Genomic DNA, 20,652 nt, shown 5'->3' on the forward strand with positions numbered 1-20,652 from the left:
GAACCGATCCGGAAGATTCAATTTAGGTTCTATGGCAGGTGACAGGGTTGCTTGAGAGGCCTTGGCGGCTTCCTCTTGGGCGGCCAATCTGATTGAAAGGACAGGGCTGACAATGAGCTTCAAGAGGCTGCTAATTAATTACTAGCTGGGAACTAGCATAGGTCATATCACAAACAGGGAACATGTATAAATGACAAATAGAATCATGCGAGAGCTCCCCCTGGAGTTGTAGGATGTCCCTACACACTCCTACTCTATGCCACAAAGATAACAGTGTATTGAAACTAATGCACGTGCTCGGCTGCTACCTCACGCCAGGATGCGGCATACTGCCGCGTCTCGTAACAATGTTAATATAATGTGTGTGTGTGAGGGGGGTAGTATGTTAATATAATGTGTGTGTGTGTGAGGGGGGTAGCATGTTAATATAATGTGTGTGTGAGAGGGTGTAGTATGTTAATATAATGTGTGTGTGTGTAAGAGGAGGTAGTTAATGTGTGTGTGTAAGAGAGGGTAGTATGTTAATATAATGTGTGTGTGAGAGGGTGTCGTATGTTAATATAATGTGTGAGGGAAGGGGGGTTCTTAATATAATGTGGGAGGTAGGTTATTAATTTTATGGTGGATTGCAGGTGGGTGCTATTTTATTGTGGAGTGATGGTGGGGCAATTTAATTTAATGGTGGGGTCTATCAATTTAAGATGGGGTGATTGGACCTTTAAATTTAATGCTGTGGTGGTTTGGAAGCTAATAAATGAATGTGGGGCTGTTTAGGATTAGGTCTTTTTATTAAATGTGAAAATTAATTATTTAATGCCGTGGATGGTTGTGGGAAATGGTTATATTTTTTAAACGTAAATGCCATTTCATTTATTGATAGGGCTGTTTGGAGGGTGGGAAATATGTTTATATATTAAACGGGAGTACTATTGTTTTAATGCTGGGGCTGGTTGGAATTTTCTAAATTTCATGTACCCATTTTTTTCCAAATAGGGCCTCCAACATTCCAGGATCTAGGCAAGCAGCAACTGAGCTAAAGACACTAGCAGCCACAGGTGGAAAAAGTGACAAGAACAGGTAGGAGAGAGGAAGACAGTCTGTCAACTGTCCCGAGACTGTTGGGGCAGTTCTAAATTTGGGTGACTGTCTCACGTAGTCAGGATTTGGTCCGACTACAAGGACAGTTGGGAAGTATGTCCTGCTTCACCTTGTACTGCTCCTGAAGGCAGAACTGTGTGCACCTAACAGAAGTGCACACAGTATTGCCTGTGTATTTGTCTAAAATGATAACCATGTTACATCTTAGGGGCCCCCCTGTCTAAAGTGCCCCAGGCCCACCAAAACCTTAATCCAACTCTGGTTATCCCCCACCCACCATGATAGCCACTCCATTGACCTCATGTTTTCCCACCTCTGTGGTATCACTAATTCAGTCTTCCCACTCTCCGACCATAACCTCCTGTCCTTACACCTCTCCGCCACCATACCTATTTAAAGTTGCTTGCACTGAACATCATTATAGCAATCTCGAACCCCTCCTGTCTCACATCTCCGCCCTATCCTGCCATCTCTCTTTACAACACTTCACTCTCTGCAGCCTCTGAGACTACCGCCCTGGCCATCACACTTCAACTCTGATGAACCAAATTCCAAACCTACTACTCCCCACAGACCTCATACCTTCAAAGGTGCGCCCGTTCTGTTGAATGCCAATGGAGCTGTGACGCCGACAAAACCACCTTCAAAATTATTCTCTCCTCTGCCTCTCTCTTTTTCCAAACAATCTTACTTTAAATCTCTCACCCATGCAACAATCCCTCTTCACCACTGTTCCCTCACTTCTCTGTCCTCCCACTCCACCCTCAACTCTCACTGCTGATGACTTTGACACCTCCTTTAAAAACAAAATAGACTCACCCACACATCACCTCTCACCAAATCTGCCTCCCCTTACCCACCCCCGTCTTTCACTCCACACTCTCTCTCTTCCTTTCCTCCGGCAACTGAATCTGAGATATCCTTTATTCTCGTGTCTGCTTCTTTTTCAACCTTTCCCCTTGCCCACCTCTTCAGCCTCTCCTTCTCCACTGGCATCTTCCCCTCCACCTTCCAAAATACTCTTATCTTCCTGACTTTTAAGAAATCATCTCTTGACTTGTTCTCCATCTCTAATTACTTCCCCCTCTCTATCCTTCTGTTCACTTTTAAAAACCTTGAAAGGCTTGTATTAATCAACTGTACCATTTCCACTCCTTCTAATCCGTTCTTGAGCATCTACAGTCCAGTTTCCAAGCTCTACACCCCATGGAAACCACCCTCACCATAGTGACTAATGGTTGCCTCCTATTCTAAAGGCCACTTCTCCATCCTCATATAACTTCACCTCTCCACTGCCTTTGATACTATTGATTGCTCTCCTCTCCTTGACACTCTGCAATCCCTTGTCATTTGTGACACTGCACTCTCCTGGTTCTTCTCCTACCTCTCCGGTCGCATCTTCAGTGTTTCTACCTCTCACTCTTCCCCTTTGCCTCTCTTTCGGTGTCCCTCGAGAATCTGTTCTTGCCCTCTACTCTTCTCTCTCTACATCACCTCCCTAGGTGGACTCATACACCCCTTTTTCTTCCACTATCACCTCTATGCTGACAACACTCAGATCTTTCCTCTCCCATCCTCTCTTCCTTTCTTCACCTGTGTCAAACTGCCTCTCAACCCATATCCATCTGGATTAGCCAACACCTTCTCAAACTTAAAATGTCGAAATCTGAGCTTGTTATCCCCCCCCTCTGAACGAAAGTCCCCCCTGCATATACCTCACAGTTGACATTACCCTCTCCGCGCTTCCACATGCCCACTGTCTCGGTGTGATTCTCAATTCTGCCCTTAGTTTCTCTACTCACATCAAGCAAACATCCACTCCTACCTCATTTAGGAGGTAACTAAAACCCTGGTCCACTTGCTCATCATTTCCTGCCTCGTCTACTGGAACATTCTCTTCATTGGTCTTCCTTTCACTTGCCTCTTCCTCCTCCAATCTACCATGAATGCTGCGGACAGACTAATATTTCTCTTCTGACGCTCATATACTGCACCCCTCTGCAAATCACTCCACTGACTTCTCATTGCCTTCTAAATACAGTTCAAACTCCTCACCCTCGCCTATAAAGCCCGCCTCTCCCTATATAGCTGACCTTAGATATACCCCTGCGCAACCCCTATGCCCCGCCTTGTTTATTACCTTCTCCAACTTCAAGCTCAAAGACTTCTCTCGAGATTACCCCAATTACGCTCTACAAAACTATCACCCAATCTTAAATCCTTCAAATGCTCCATCAAAACTAACCTCTTCTTGCTGGCCTAAACTCCCCCCTCCTGGACCCCAGCTTTGCCATCTGCTCCCTCTCTTGCATGTCTGCCCTCTCTACTCCTTCTGTCTCTTCCCTCCATCTCTACCCTTGGTCTTGTGTCGGTTCCGTCTGTATGTCCCTGTTACAATGTACACTGTAGTTACTGTGTTAGCTCCGTGTATGATTGTATTTGATATATGCTAATCTGAGTCCAGGTATTATATGGTTTATGTATTTTTATTCCTATTATGTAGTATTACTGTATGTTTTATTTTATTGGTGTTCCCTTGCTTATGGCGCTGCAGACTCTGTGGCACCTTATAAATAAACATTGATGATGATAGCATGCTTCTGCGTACAGCTGTCCGTCTTGGGCATGCGTAGTTTTGGGAAGAAGTGAGGAGGAGATTGGGATAATAGAATGGACACCAACACGCATAATGGTCTCTTTTTAAATAAAAGACAATGGATGATCAGGATGATTACCTGCAGTTCAACTCCACAATACTTGGTGTCAGAATTTTGCACACTACAAGAAACATACAGCTTTGAACTATAAATCAGAATAAACTAGAAACTCTGTGAATTGCAGAATGAAGTATATAATATATATATATATATATATATATATATATATATATGAAAACAGGGATACTCTGCACTCTCCAAACACATAATTAATGCTATATCAAGTACTGTTCTATATTAAAAACAGGGAATGTTAGTTCCACATATTGCAATATATGTTTAAGCTGACCAACTCACGCCAAAGTCTTCCCATTCTGGTCAGTCCTAACATGATCAAATGCTATGCTATTTTATCTGGGCTTAAGGCTTACCTGCACACAGCTTTTAAAGGCAAGTCTTTCCCTAGCACTAGCAGCCATGGGAGACCTGGGACTCACCTGACACAAGTTGGAATTAATTAATGTAAAGAATGGGGTGCAAGAGTCATGGGACTTACATTGTATAAACAAAAACAGACATAGGTCCTCTGCACTCACCAGAGTGTGCAGGTAAGCCTTAAGCCCAGATAAAATAACATAGCATTTGATCATGTTAGGACTGACTAGAATGGGAAGACTTTGGCGTGAGTTGGTCAGCTTAAACATATATTGCAATATGTGGAACGAACATTCCCAGTTTTTAATATAGAACAGTACTTGATATAGCATTAATTATGTGTTTGGAGAGTGCAGAGTATCCCTGTTTTCTTGTCTATACAATGTGGGCAACCCCCTCTTGCACCCCAGTCTGTACATGTTGAGTGCAGAGGACCTATGTCTGTTTTTATTTATTTATATATATATATATATATATATATATATATATATATATATATATATATCACTTTCAATCAAGGAGAAATGTTGTATCTAGCTTTATGAATTAATTTAGATGTCAAAACAGTACATGTAATTTAGAAACATTTGCACTCTGTAGATAACCAATTTTATAGATCCACCAAATGCAATACTAATTAATAAGTCACCTGAGTAAATACATAGTCATATGTAGTGCTGGTAATTATTATAATGGTCTAGAATATCTGAGCTTCAGGAAGAGTTATTACGACCGCTGTCAGAAAAGCAATACGTCTACATATCTATGCTTTAAACGTGATCATCCCACATAAATAAAAAAGATATAGCCATCTTCCCATGAGAAACGCTTAGAAAACACTCCACAGTGTACATATCTATGCTTAAAATGCCTTCATTTCACATAAACAAAAATGATACAGCTGTTTTGCTAGAATAAATCAATACATGTCAATTATTTTTTTTTATCAACAGGAATGTATATTAAAGTGGAATTTATACTTTATTACAATTATTTACAATTTACAATTTATTAAAGTGTAATAGAGTTGCTTTTTCTCTTTTGAAAGCATTGGGTGAAAGAAAAAAGTTAGTGCCAACTAATGGCAGAAAATGTAACTGCAGGCAGTCATCCTGATCATCCTTTTCTGCGGTCATCCGTTTAGTACATCTCTATTCAGTTCAACAGCAGCAACTGACATTAGTATGCTGGACAATAAAAAAAAACTCTGATGTTGTGAGAATACACTTGCAGTCGATGTCTGTTTTCAGCTGGAGACTGCAGACACATCTCCTCCGTACAGTATAAATGTTACTTATTGGTTACGAGGCGGAACTGACAGTCCGGTAATAACATCAGCGGTTTCATATGTACACAAGCCAGAGTCTAAATGGTTACTACATACATAAGAAGTCATCACATGCGAAGGAGCGCTTTCTTATGACATCATAAGAGCGCCGTTTAAGGCTTAACTAATCAAATGCGCTCCCGTCCACTGTTACATGAATCCTAAATGAGTCATTCTGTGTAATGTAAGTCAGAGGAGATTGGGGACTGTGTATCCTGTGCTTGGTAGCACCACTATGAGACAACACTGCTTCCACATCTGTGCTGTAATACACACCGGCAACCGAGGGGTGAACGGGGCGGTGCGGCAGCCTAGGCAAGAGCAATCAATGTTGGAGCGCTCGATCCTTTCCTGAGCGTGGTTGGCTAGGTGGTAGCGACTGCCAGGACCCGGCACCGGCGGAGTCCTCACTACACCCAATACCCCGTGTGAGCGCCCCCCGCTCCATGGCCCGCCAACCATGACGGACTACGCCGAGGAACAGCGCAACGAGTTGGAGGCTCTGGAGTCTATCTATGCCGACTCCTTTACAGGTGAGCGGAGCCAGCATAGGGAGCCTCCCTATGTAATACAATAGATGTAGGGGATGGGGATCACTAGTAACCCCGGAGCCAGCCGCTGCATACTGTGTGACCTGACTACTGGTCCATGTCTCATCTTTAGGACTCCGGGGCCTCAGCCTGCCAGCCGTCAGTATTGTGCCATGACACTAATTGACTCTTTGCCAACTTTCAGTAAGGTTCCCAATGGTTTGGGAACAGAAAACGCATACACCGATGTGACCTAATAAACGTTATAGGTGTTTATTTCCAATAATCCTGACCATGCAGATAGAGGTACAAGAGTGTCTGGTGTTCAGTATTGTTTTTTCTCTTTTGCACTATAGTTAGCAGCTGTCATTTTATATTTTCTATTCCTTAGTGAGTCCTCTGCAGCATCTCTCATCTGACATCATAAGGTGTGCAACATTACACACATGGGACCTTGGAGAATGGGCTAATTTAGAAAGTTAAACAAAACTATAACTCATTCATAAATGAACACATGTATCGTCGGAATAGGCCTTGTAACCACTCTAATAGTTCGAATCATTACAACATAACATTTATTTTATTCAACCCAAAACCACAGCTTGGCCTTACTGATCCAAGCTTCCCATTTAACCCTCTTTAAATTGTTAACAGCCAGATTGTCAGGGGAATTAGATAATTGGGTTTTAGATAGAATTTAGATCTGGAGTCATTGCTGGCCACTTGAGAACAGTCCAGCATCTAGTCTTAAATTCTTGGGTGCTTTTTGAGGTGTGTCTGGGGTCATTGTCCTGCTGGATGACTCGTGACCTTCAACCCAGCTGTCTGACACTGGGTTCAACATGCACTCCTCCATGGCATGGTAATCTCCATATTTCATGATGCCATGCACACGTTCAAGTTAACCAGTGCTGGAGGAAGCACAATAACCACACGAGTCAATAAGGTTCCCAAAGATATTTAGGGGCAAGAAATGTATTCATTACAGTTCACACTGCCAAATACTACTGGGTATAGCAAATTGATGTTCGATTGGCACTCCAACACTGATTGCTCTTGCCTAGGCTGCCGCCCCGCTCCATTCACCCCTCGGTTTCCGGTGTGAGACACGCTATCTTCAAAATGCAATCTGTCAAGACCACCAAGTGTGTATGGAATCAATGAGGCATAATGGTAACATTGGGCCTAAAGGAGATGTAGTTACATGTCCCTATAAATGATGTCAAAATGTTTCTCAGATGATGTGAAAAGAAAAGGTATATCCCCTACTTTGTTTCCAGTCAAAACATTTGGCCCTTTTACATCAAGGGTTTGCTGTAGGTCTTAAGCCTAGTACAGTATGGGCTGCAACTCTTGTTATAATTCACAACAAACATAGTTGAGGTTTGTTACTACTTTTATTTTTATAGAATAACTGTCAGACTTTTCATGAAGCGGCATATACTTCATCATCATCACCACCATTTATATAGCGTCACCAATTCCGAAGCCCTCTACAGAGTATATTTGTCATTTACACCAGTCCCTGCCCCATTGGAGCTTACAGTCTAAATTCTCTAAGCCACACAGTATATTTATTTAGTTAGTTTTTATAGTTTTTGTTAGCTTTGCTCAAAAGTCATTGTTTTATAAAACAATTGTTATGCACGTTTTGTCGCTATCCAATAACGATTGTCGAATCTCGATTTGTGTTTCCAACAAACAAAGATTTATTATCCAAAAGTAGCAGAATAATTCAAGCGAAATAATATAAGTACAGCCGTTACTTATCGCAGGCGCTCTGGATCCAGTGAGCAGTCATTCAGTTCTGAAGTCTGTGGTCAAAGAAGACTGCTCACTAGATGAAGAGCTCCTGCTTATATGCAGTCAGAAATACAGTAAAACAATGCAGATGATGTGGCTTGCTTCTATTGGTCCAGGTTTTAGGAAGGTCCAGGATGTTGCTGGTCATAGGCTAGTTCAAACCAAAATATCCAAAGGTGGGGGTCATCTCTCCAGGGGATGTGCTCCGACTTTCCCGCCAAGAATCCAGTCTCAACTAGTCTATTTAGAATTTAATAGTCCGTATTACTTTAAACATTTATTCCCTAACATCGCTAACTAGAGTATGCAATGTGCGATCTCTTCATATAACTTATAATATTAAACATAAATACTACTATATTTTGACATAAATATCTGTGTTGCAACTACAATTAATGTGTACTAATTACAAATATGTGTGTTTGTGCGAATGTGTATAAAAGTGTAAAAACTGTTATTGCCACGTGTTGCGGCTGGATACGCCCTTCCATGCCGTAGCGTGCTCAACGCATCTTTTCAGACAAAGACAACCAAGTTTGCTCGATATTAATTGAAATGACTTTATCCAATTTGCTGACTTCGACACATTGTTTAAGTAATATTTTGAAACCGGGAGAGCTGTTTGCTCTAAATTCATGGGGACTTTTCATTTTATATTGGCTGCTCTCACTCCCATATGTAAATATAATTGAGAGAAAAGGTTGTAAGTCTGAAAAAAGGATTGTTTGTATGCACACCAACCATTCTTTGTAAGCTTACTGCTTGAGAACGTCGCATGGCTGATAATTGGAAAGAAATACTTTGAAACATATGGGAACATTTACATGTATTAGTATGGCAATATGTTTTACATATAGCGTCAACTAATTTTTAGATTTAGTGGTCCTGTTAAGTGGGAGCAGGCATATAATGAACTAGTAATGTCTTTATTGTCATGCACAATTCATTTTTATTTTGTTGCAGTCTTGTCTTCATCCCCAGCAAGTTTCTCTATCACTGTGACATCTGAAGCAGCAGAAGAAGAAGAAGAAAGTAAGTTTGTAGAATATTTTGCTGCTTGAATGTACAAACAATTTTTGAACACAGTCCCTTGTCAATATATTGTCAGGGGTTGCTGCAATATGCATCTGCTGTTGTGAGAATGTATACTGATGCACAATGATTATAAAAGACAGCTGTGATTTTCACCATTCAAGTTGAAGGTTTTAACTAATGCATGTGTGGAAGACAGACAGAGTAACGCATGTTGTCAAAATCAACTAAAAGGAAATTAAGGCAAATTAATTCTTTATCATGACAAAGAAAACGTATCATGAATTTTGTTAAAATGTTACTTTGACACTGAGGAATTCTTACGTGTGAAATCCACAAAGTGGTTATATCTTTTTAACATTCAAACACACGTCTAAAACATTAAGCTTTAAGGTAATATGTACACCTAGACAACGTGTAGACTAATATATTTCCTGTAGGATCTATATCATACGTGCCTACTTTTGAAGGCAGCTGTCCGGGAGGGGGTCCATCGAAGGGGCGTAGCCACGTGTGGTGCTTTGTTAGGCTCTGCCCCTGTCAATCCTATGCAATTTCTGCCAATCGCAGTAGGGGGCGGGGCCAAGATTGCACGGTTAGCCCCGCCCCCACCCATCTTCAACACTGGAGACAGCTGGATCCGGGATTTTTGCCTACTCTCTCGGGAGTCCGTGAGAACTCACAAAAATTCGGGAGCCTCCCGGACATTCCGGGAGAGTAGGCAACTATGATCTATATCATTTTCTGTAATCTTCCTTTAAATGCATTTGCAGCCACACAATCTGCAAATTCATGTAATTAGTTACACTGCTATTTTCAATATGTTTTAAAAAATTTATTACATGTAATCTTCTCTCTAAGTATCTAAGCTGGATTTTTTTTTATTTTTTTATCACAGTAGTAGTCTGGTTAAATTATCGATAAAATGAAACTGCTATCTTTAAAGACTAAAATTATTTGTCAAAATATTTAATGCAATATGCCATATTTTACAGATATACAAGTAGCGCTTAAGTTTACTTACGCGGGGTCGTATCCAGATCAAGCTCCTCTGTATGAAATAGTTTCCCAAGAGAACCTTGAAGATGCTGATGCATCTGGTATACTGACTTTATTAGAGGAGCAGGTAAGTCCTACAATTTTCCTTAAGGTTTCGCTGAGCCTGTGTACTACTGATACAAAGCTTTTTGATAATATATCTTCACACATTTCCGTGATTTAACCTATTCCTATGTTGGATCTGATTGCTCTTGCTTCACTCCCAACACAGAAAAGTAAAATGAAACCTAATGGAGTAGTTTAATGTTGCATGATCTGGCATGTGCTCTTCACTTTAGGAAGCACCTGATTGTGCCATAAATCTAAGTGGACTTTGCTCCATCTCTGTGTTAGCATTAGTCAGTGACAGCTAAAGAAAGTACACCCTCTATCAAATGTGTTTTTACATATCAGGACAAAATTAACCATCATAAAATCCTAAAATTTGATTGGTCTAAGCTCTTGTGACAACACATAACAGATTCCACTTATTCAAGAAAAAGCAAGCCAACCTGAAGAGCCATGTGTGAAAACGTTCTTCCTTACTGCTTTAATATCAATAAAGAAGGTAATTTAACCAACTGCTGATAATACAGTGCACCTCATTTGAGAATCAGGAAATGCTACCAACTTTTATAAAAGCAGAACGGTTGGCAGCATAATTGTTTGTGTTCACGTCATGCCAAGAAGAAAGGACCTCTGCAATGATGTCAGAGCAGCAATTGTTGCTACTGATCACTCCAAAGGGTTATAAGGCCATTTCCGAACAGTTTGATGTAAAATATTATAAATATAAAAAAGGGACAATGCTTTCCAGGCAGAACTCTTTACATGTTGGACATAATTGCCAATTGTTCTTGTGGTCTCATTTTTCAACAAATGTCTGTTATCACCAATAACTGCATTTGTAATGTTTGCCTGTGTACAGAGTTATCTGTATTGCTACCCTCTAGTACACTCTATAAGAAGAAAACAAATCATCTGAAATGAGCATATATATATATAGCTATATATATAGATTGTATCAAAAGAAAATCTTGGACCTTGAAAAAATACATAACTATGTTCCCAAGGTTTTAAACAGAAAAAATGATTATTACAATTCTAAAATGCACAAAACGTGTGTATGTATGTGTATATATATATATATATATATATATATATATATGTTATATTATATTTAGTGTGTGTGTATAATCACTTTCAATGAAGAGGAGAGGAAATGTTCTATCTAGCTTTATGAATTAATTTAAATGTCAAAACAATGCATGTAATTTAGAAACATTTGCACTCTGTAGATAACCAATACTATAGATCCACCAAATCCAATTGATGAGTCACCTGAGTAACTAGATGGTCATATAGGGATCAACTGGTTATATGTAGGGCTAGTAATTATTATAATGGTCAAGAATATCAGAGCTTCAGGAAGAGTTATTACGACCGTTGTCAGAGAAGCAATACGTTCTTCCTAAGCATAGTCTCAGCTTGATTGTTCTAATGCGACTCACTTGAGAATTAAATGAATTCAAAATACTAGATACAACATTACTCCTTGACTGAAAGTGATATATATGCACCGATCAGCCACAACATTAAAACCACAGACAAGTGAAATGAATAATAATGATTATCTCATACCAAAGGCACCTGTCAAGGGGTGGGAATTATTGGGCAGCAAGTGAACAGTCAGTTCTTGAAGTTGATGTGTTGGAAGCAGCAAAAATGGGCAAGTATAAGGATCTGACCGACTTTGACAAAGGCCAAATTCTGATGGCTAGCGAGTCGGTCACAGTATCACCAAAATGGCAGGTCCTGTGTGGTGTTCCAATGCGGTATGCATTGGTCAGTACCTACCAAAAGTGGACAACTGGTGAACCAGCATCAGTCATGGGCACCCAAGGCTCATTGATGCGTGAGGGGAGCAAAAGGCTAGCACGTATGGTCCAGTCCCACAGAAGAGCTACTGTAGCAGAAATTGCTGAAAAAGTTAATGCTGGCTGTTGTAGAAAGGTGTCAGAACACACAGTGCATCGCAGCTTGCTGTGTAGCTGCAGAAGATCCCTGCTGACTTCAGTCCACTGTTGAAAGTGCCTACAATGAGCACATGAACTGCACCATGGAGCAATGGAAGAAGGTGACCTGGTCTTATGAATCACGTTTTCTTTTAAATGATGTGGACAGCCCAGTGCGCATGCATTGTTTACCTGTGGAAGAGATAACACCAGGATGTACTATAAGAAGAAGGCAAGCCAGTGGATAAAGTGTGATGCTCTGGGCACTGTTCTACTGGGAAACCTTAGGTCCTGGCATTCATGTGGATGTTACTTTGACACGTGCCACCTACCTAAACATTGTTGCACACCAGGTACACCCCATCATGGCATCGGTATTCCCTGATGGCAGTGGCCTCTTTTCAGCAGGATAATTCCCCCTGCGGCATTACAGAACTTAAAGGATCTGCTGCTAACGTCTTGGTGCCAGATACCACAGGACACCTTCAGAGGTCTTGCGGAGTCCGTGCAGCAATGGGTCAGAGCTGTTTTGGTGGCATGAAGGGGAGCTGCACAATAGTAGGCGGGTGGTTTTAATGTTGTGGCTGATCAGTGTGTGTGTATATATATATGTGTGTGTGTGTGTGTGTATATATATATATATATATATATATATATATATATATATATATATATATATATATATATATATATATATATATATATATATATAAATATAACTTTTGGGTGTGCAGCGGCAGTGTCACACATTGGAGGCAGCATTTCATTTACAATCCAGGGCTACTGCAGTGGATTCAAGTGTGCCTGTAGTTTCCATTTGTCGTGTGAATAGAAACTAAGATCTAGTGTTGCAGTCATGCAAGAAATCCAGGCAACAGTGATACATAAGGGGACCTAAATTTTGTCCCAGGTCTTGTATGCTTACACAGTGTACCCATTCATTCAACCCTGGTTTGTAAAAGTGCCAGTGGATATAAGTCTTGCACACCATAATTAAATGTGGAGTTTTTCTGAAGTATCTTAGAGAATAAGCTAATTTAACAAAATGTTTTTCTGCTAAGGTAATCACGATTAGGTTAGGAGATCATGTTAAATGCACAAATGTCAGCGTGATTGTGTTGTCAAATGCCATGTTCTAATATCTTCTAGGCTCAGGAGAACCTGGGAATGGTTATGATTTTTACTCTAGTGTCTGCAGTCCAAGACAGACTAAATGAAATTGTAGACCAAATAAAAACCAGAAGAGAAGAAGAAAAAGTAAAGAAGGAGAGAGAGGCAGAGGAAGCAGAAAAGGTATGTGTTTCTCTTGCAGGATGATGTTGCTGGACAATAATGGGTTATATTAGCAGTATTTATTCTGTAAGAGATTTATGATAACCTATAGATGTACAGACTTTCCAAACCACAACAGTGGTTGTGCTACAGCTAGTTCCCTATCAAGACTGTAAATTGAAACACCAGCGATTATTACAATGTGCTGATGGAGCAGAATTAAGTGGACTGCTTCCATTCGGTCATGCTGACGTCACTCATACACTGCATGGGAGTAGGCAAAGCTAATATGTTGCAGTCTGACATGTACCAGGGTGTTCCATGTGTATGGTGATCATTTGAATAATTAAAGGGTCACTTCTACCAGAAACATTTGCTATTCGCAAAATGGAACTGTTTCAATTATTTGTGTATTTGCTTGAGCCTTATTTTTTGGGGGATTTGCTATCTACAGTTTTTTTATTTTCTAATTTGCTTCTACTTTTCCCTGTATGCCAATTTCCACTTGAGTAGTAGAATCAATATTTAATGAATTTACTATTCTCTTATTTTTGTAATTTTTTATATATCTAACGAGCAACAATTGTATATGCTGATAATATCTCTCAGAAAATACGGTTTCTATAAATATACAGTTAGTCTTTAAATTTTGGTGTCTCTGAAAAGGTTGTCAAAAGCAATAAAGCATCTGTATTTAGTTTTATTTTCTTTATTAGATATAGATATATACTGTATAGAGACACTGTACATTCATGTGTGTTGCTAAAAGACGTGATCACAATGTTGGCTATTTGTCAATGTTCCTGTTATGAGTGGGTGTCCTTGGCGCGCTATGAGAATTGTAGTGGCTCAGAAATTACCTGTTACAGTTATAAAATCATTATGACTTAACATTTTGATGTGCAAGTAATGTAGTTTAATACACAATTACTACAAATTAGAAGGAATATCTCAGCATCACTAACTGATTATATTCTTAGGTTGTTTTCCATGGAACTCCAGTAACAATTGAAAGCTTTCTTAATTGGAAAGCTAAATTTGAAGCAGAAATAGCAGAAATAAGAAGAAAAAGACAGAAGGAAGAGGAACAATCAGGAAAAAGTAAATTAACTGGTAAGCTTTTCACAGCATTCTTGATATTTATTCCACTGTAGTACGGGCCAATTGTTCTTCTCAGTACCAGGCTAGAAGAGGTTTTATATTAATTTACTTTGATGAAGAGACATCTGGTTGTGTACCTATTACAGGGTTTTGAACAGTTCCTTTTCTAGACAGTGTAATATGGAAGTTCGTGCAACCATGATTGCTCTGTCCTCACTATAAACTTCCCTTTGATCTGATCAGACAGCATAACCACTCCTACCTTACTTAATAGTTCAATGTAGATGTGAAGATCTGAAGAATGGTGTTTATTATAGTAGTAGAAGAACATGTGAGTTCAAGTTGTAAAACTAACAAACAAATGTTAGAATGCAATTACAACATGACATAACTTCACAACCTGTCACAAGTTCGTACCGTCCAAGCTGCGCTGCGGGGAGAAATGTACTGCACCTCTTGCTGACCATGTGAGACCTAAGATTGCAAGAATGGACTACGGAGGCCCGAGTTGTTCATTTAAGCTGATACTAGGCTGGCCACTGTGGAGTTTACACTGATTAAAAAAAACAATCCTGAAGGCATATCAATGATGCTTTTACTAAATTTTCAGATACTTCCAATAGATGTCCTTTTGGTACAGTTTTTCTACTATCTTCATAAATATTCCCACAGCTCTGTTGGGCAAATATTTTTGTTGGTTAACACTTGTTTTATCTTTTACATATTTATTTATGTTGAGTATATTTTATTGTGCCTTCACTACAGAACCACAAACACCAGTTTCAGCTCTTTTATTTAGAAGAAAATACAATATTACAAAATATATAACTGTCTTCCTATACTATCATGTGGTAACTATGTCCACTTTTACTGCTTGGAAGCACTCTATGCAATGGTTGTTCATCTGTAAGCATTTATGTTGGTTTGTAGAATCTTCATGGACTTTACATAGGAATACTACCATTTATTTGTGCAGGCTATAACAAGGGATGGTACACAAGTGCATAATGTACACTGTTTATTTTACATACAGTGTTTATATCAGCTGATAGCTTATAACATTTAATAGATCTGTTATATATTTTTTTGTGCAGGAAAGCAGTTGTTTGAAACGGATCATAACCTGGACACGTCCGACATAAAGTTCCTGGAAGAAGGTTTGTTATGGTTGTTGCTTTATGGTGATACGGTTATAAGACAGCCAATAGCAGAGCAGATCTTCCATAGAAAATATGCACTCTGTTATCCTGTTCCATTTATTTATAGACTTTGAGTTATAGCAATGTAGAAAACAACTGTAATATTTGGTAGAAAATATTAATTTAAAACCGGAACAGGCACAATAAAGTAGCGTTTTTTTCCAATTCAGAAGTGCATAACAAAATTGTTTTTATATCATGTTGGTCATTTGTTAAGTAAATGCTTACTACTTTACCACTAGCACTGTATATAAATGAGAAAAGAGAAATCTGTCCCTTGCCACTGTAACCTCTGGGAGAGCTGTGAATAGGTCAATACAAAGTAAACCCTGCCAAGTAAATTTGGCAGGGATTCCCCCCCCCCCCCCCCTTCCCCTACCATACAGGTTCAGCTTAATATTAGAGAATGTAAATGTTGTATCTGCGTCAATACTTAATATGTCTGTTAAATATAAAATTACATAATTTCCAGACATTTAGGAGTTCAAAAAATGTTAGAGGTATTTTAATGGTACTTAATAGCATATTATGGATCTGTTTTTATAGAAGTTTTTTCTAGTAATGAAATGTTCTGTAAATAAGTTATTGTGATTTGGAGATTTTTAGCACCAGTGCATTTTTGTTAGCAAGTCTATTCCGTAGAGAACCTGAAAGATGCAGCCACTAGGTGGCTTACGAGTATTGAGAAACGTTGTTTTTTTTGTCTGTTTGTTTTTCTTTCTTTTTTTTTTTTTTCTTAAATAGCTTCTATTTATTTTTTTCGAAAGATGGTTTCACTACCAAAGTTCCCTGTTTTAATCCTGTCGCATATATGGCACAATTATATCCTAAAGCTCTGTTTATATTTTCATACTCATTACTCTCAAATTTAAATGTTTTTCATGTGCAACATTTCTTCTAGTTCAGCAGAGTTTTGTTTGCTGAGGGTAGATCCATCACTGCATGCTCTGTGTGAGCAGTTCCCAGGCCATACCTGGTAATAATGAGGGTGATGCTGCCACGTAAATTGCAAGGGATCTGCCATTAGTTAATCACTTAATAAAATAAACCATGTGACACCACATGCAAGCAGGTTCTGCCATTGTCAGTCTGAACGATTGTCATTGACAGGCAGAACGTTTTTTTAAATCACATTTTGATTGATGAGGTTTCTTTTTTCAGTACAGAAAAAGAAAAACATGTTGCCCAATTTAATGGATAACTCTAAGCCCTAACTGTCATAGCTAACCTAAAATCTAAAACCTTATCCCATATGATATTATCTGTACGGTGCAGCACTTCATTAACCTAACCGGAAATATCCAGATTCCAGACATATCGAAAGCTGTGAGTAAGTTTGAGGGACAGGCACAACATTTACCATATATTTGTAAGGGTGAGTGTGTCATAAAACAATATATTTCATCTCATGCTCGGCATTTTTTGTTTGGTCACATAGAGTCTGGTATACCATATATGTTTTTGATTTGGTTTTGTAAAGTACTGTGATACCAGTTATATTAGATGGCAGTTACTACAGGCAAATGCTGTGTTTGAAAATTGATTATTTGTAAATATCGATAACAAAATGCATGATTTGGCTTCTTTACCTTACAGCTGGGAACAGTGTTGAAGTGGATGAATCTCTATTCCAAGATTTGGATGATTTAGAACTCGATGACGAAGATGATCCTGACTTTAACCCGATTGATCTAGAAAGTGACTGAAGTCCTGTAATAAGATAGTCACAGTATCTGTGACTGTAATAAGCATACATACACTGCTGTTATTTTTTTTTTTAAGTCATATTTTAATTATCAGGAGAATATTCTTCTGATCACTTTCAAAGTTGTCGCTGAATAAATTGACTTAAAAGCTTCCCAAACAAGTGATGTTTAATTGCTAGGTTAGAGAAACTATTGTTGTATTTTATATATTTGCCTCTGTTAATAACAATGACATATATGACATGGAGGAGAGTGTGAGAATATGAAGCCAATTTTTGTGTTCTCCTTTTGTATTGCATATTTCATTGGTGTCCATGTGGACAGCACACTCGCTGGGGCATAGTGGGCAGTGATTCGCTAATGTGCTGTATTTTATCTTTGGGTTTTCTCACTTATGTTTGAGAGTCTGATGTGTGGACAAGCTGTAGACTGCCCTGCACATTGAGCAAAGGTGTACAATGATGGGGACAAATGTATTGTCACAGAACAAGCTGCTTCCTATTCATTAAGTAGAAGTATAACCCTCCAAACATCTATAGTAATAAAAATGGCTCATGCACACAAGTGCCATTTTGCTTTGTTAATAAATTGTATTGTACATGGATGCAGGTCTTCACAGTTTTGCTTCATTTTCCACTATGTAAACTGCTTTATATCAGTTGTCTTGTGTAAAGAGACTCCCCAACAGCACAGATCTACATCCATGTACTATACAAATTTATAAATGTAAATGGTGTTTGCATTGCAAAGAGAACCCCATTCCCCTGTATAGTTTATACTTATGCAGATGACTCGGTACTGTCACTGTTTGCTTTGTGATGAAAGGAATTAAATCTAATTCATAGAGGTAATAATACCTCAGATGGCTCAGGTAGCTTGAATAGTGATAGAATGCACATGTACAATTACAGAGCAGTAGCGCTTAATTGACGACAACTTAAATGAATGTGGAAGTGTGTATGTACTCATGATCAGCAGTGTAGACAGTTATCTGTAGAGTGTACATAGTCACAATCTTTTCAGCAGATGGTTATGAGAGTTAAAGATGGATCTGAAGGTAAATTGTGTAGGTGTGTACACATTAATCTGCATCATCATTGGGACTTTCAGTCGTTGGTGAAATCGCATCTGCAGTAATTTTCTATAGTGTGTACCCAGCTTAACCACTGTTTTAGTCCTCGTGTGTGACTCTGTATCTACAATACTACTACAAGTCTGCAAACTGAACTTGTGAAGCTTCTGTGTACAGCCTGTCGTCTCATTTCCAGGTGTTGAAACTTAGAGGAATCTTGCTGCACCCATAAGGTGATCTTTAGACAAATTTGCCTCAAAGAATATCATGCTGGCTTAAATTACAAACCGTTCATTTATTTCATATTATTCAGCAGTATAATGCAAAGGCACTGCTGCGGTATAATGCAAACACTACAGAAACTAGACTACAGAACTACAAATACAACATTGTTCAGGGGTCAAGACTTCTAAACACACCTCAAAGCAAAAATGAAATAAAGATCCTGATGTAATCTTTTATCATCCAAGATGTACATGAAAGGTATGAACTTAGAGCTAGTACTTCACATATGTCCCCCTCTGTTCTGTTTATTGACAGAAAGTAGGAGAGACTGATACTCGCAATGAAATCATGGTACAATGCACACAAAGGCTTTACAACTGTGGATGACTGAGCAGGCAGTGTGGAAAGTAGTTTTAATTTCCTCATTCCTTTTCTGTTATCTTGTTTCAGTACAGTGTTAATGTGCACTGCACTGGTCGCCTCTCCATAGAGGACAATGAAATTGATGTATCATGTTCTCTTCCCCTGTCCTGCCAAAAAATGGAACAGAGGAGAAAGCTCCAGTTTAGTAAAGGATCACGTGCTTATCTGATTTGAACATCTATAACATAGTACGATATCTGTAAAGTAGACATCATACCCTTTGAGTCTGATACAATATGTATATGTGCCATCATAGTAAAGACTCTCCAGATAGGCCTCACTACTGACAAATACTGTAAGCTTTTTTTTTTTTCTCTCATGTTGCTGCTGTATGCACATATCTGCAGTGTCAAAGTACCTGTAATAATGAGCATACATACGTCATAAAACCCCTTAAACTCCACATGAGCACCTGCTTTTTTTCAAGATATAGTTTTACATCTTTGATAATTGGCCCGGTCCTGGTTACTAATGCATAACAAAAGGGGAATATAAATGCTTTATTAACATGCGTTTAAATACACGGTAATCCTCTTAATCCTACTTTAGAATTTTTAGACAATTCTGTAGTAATTCAATTAAAATCAACAGTATTTCTGCATATTTACCATATGGTCCACATTTCTGTGTGGGTTTCAATTTGCCATTTTGCACTGTGCATTACTCTAGTCACACTCTGTGACAATATATGCAACAATCACTTTGAAATTTGACTTCCGAGAGGGCTGCTCTTACTGTATTTGCCATTTGATTTTTAGAGCAAGCGCTCTCTGTCCAGTCATCCTTACAGAACTACTGGGTGACGCACAGGCAAATTATGGATAAATCCAAAGGAAAAAAAAATAAGCATAACAGGAGTTTTCCATATGACCTTTATGTCTTTTTGCAGCCTTCATTAATACTATCCACGTATAACCACTGGAAAAATTACATTTTCTGTGTGTTCCTTGGTAATGGATCACTTTTAGTGTCTCTTGTAAATGAATTGATAAATTGCACTGAACAGTGAGAAACAAGTGTTTGGGGCATAATGATTTACACGGTGCCCATACCGAAAATTTTTAATGTGATGAAGCTGCTATAGACTAAGGTTATGCATCCACTAGAAATGTAATTACAGCTGTTTGGTCTCATTTAAGTGTGAGGTGCAGCATTAAGCTGTACCACATCATAACCACAGCTGAAATAGATCTGCTCATAGAGATCATTGATCCCTATGGTAACAGAACTGTCAGTATCCACTGCCTGGTTTCAACCCCCTCCCCCAAACCTGCTCGTCAGATCATAAAAAGCATTTAGAACTGGTCAACATATGTAACAAATGTCATTTTGTAATGTCCTTGCTGTTCCCATGGACATCAATGTTCTCTATGAGCAGGTCAATTAAGGTAACTGGTGCTAGACATGAGCCACAATTTAATTTTCAGTGGATAATGGGCCATTAGAGGTGATGTATACCACTAGTGTCTGCTTTTGTTTGTTTATTTATTTCTTTATTGGAGAAATGATTTAGAAGTTATTTAATATATGCTTCTATATTGTGAATCTTCCCACATCCCGTGATGCTGACTTACAACGATAACCAAAGCTGTCTTATAAGCAGCAATGTAAAGGTTTTATTTTTATATAGAAACATATATTCACATTGTTGTGACGCTAATTTGATTGAGGAGGAACATACTGCAAAATCTGTACTAACAGATCTCACAGGCATCACCA

General features: G+C 38.8%; 1 protein-coding gene across 1 annotated transcript; it reads left to right on the forward strand.

Moving 5' to 3' along the window:
- Positions 1–5,698: 5,698 nt before the first annotated feature.
- On the forward strand, positions 5,699–17,365 carry RWDD1 (RWD domain containing 1). The gene is made up of 7 exons (XM_075202960.1): positions 5,699–6,050; positions 8,814–8,882; positions 9,878–10,008; positions 13,085–13,228; positions 14,188–14,320; positions 15,403–15,465; positions 17,104–17,365. Exons 1-7 carry the CDS (start codon positions 5,978–5,980, stop codon positions 17,211–17,213), a joined length of 723 nt encoding a protein of 240 aa, XP_075059061.1. The 5' UTR covers positions 5,699–5,977; the 3' UTR covers positions 17,214–17,365.
- The last annotated feature ends 3,287 nt before the right edge of the window (positions 17,366–20,652 follow it).

This window comes from Mixophyes fleayi, chromosome 3 (genome assembly GCF_038048845.1).
Source record: "Mixophyes fleayi isolate aMixFle1 chromosome 3, aMixFle1.hap1, whole genome shotgun sequence".
Classification (NCBI taxonomy): Eukaryota; Metazoa; Chordata; class Amphibia; order Anura; family Limnodynastidae; genus Mixophyes; species Mixophyes fleayi.

Bases quoted from the DNA above. Each gene is read 5' to 3' on its own strand.
- RWDD1 (XM_075202960.1), top strand. From the start codon at position 5,978: ATGACGGACTACGCCGAGGAACAGCGCAACGAGTTGGAGGCTCTGGAG. The intron at 10,009-13,084 runs GTAAGTCCTACA...AATATCTTCTAG, and splicing joins TGACTTTATTAGAGGAGCAG to GCTCAGGAGAACCTGGGAAT. The intron at 14,321-15,402 runs GTAAGCTTTTCA...TTTTTTGTGCAG, and splicing joins AGGAAAAAGTAAATTAACTG to GAAAGCAGTTGTTTGAAACG.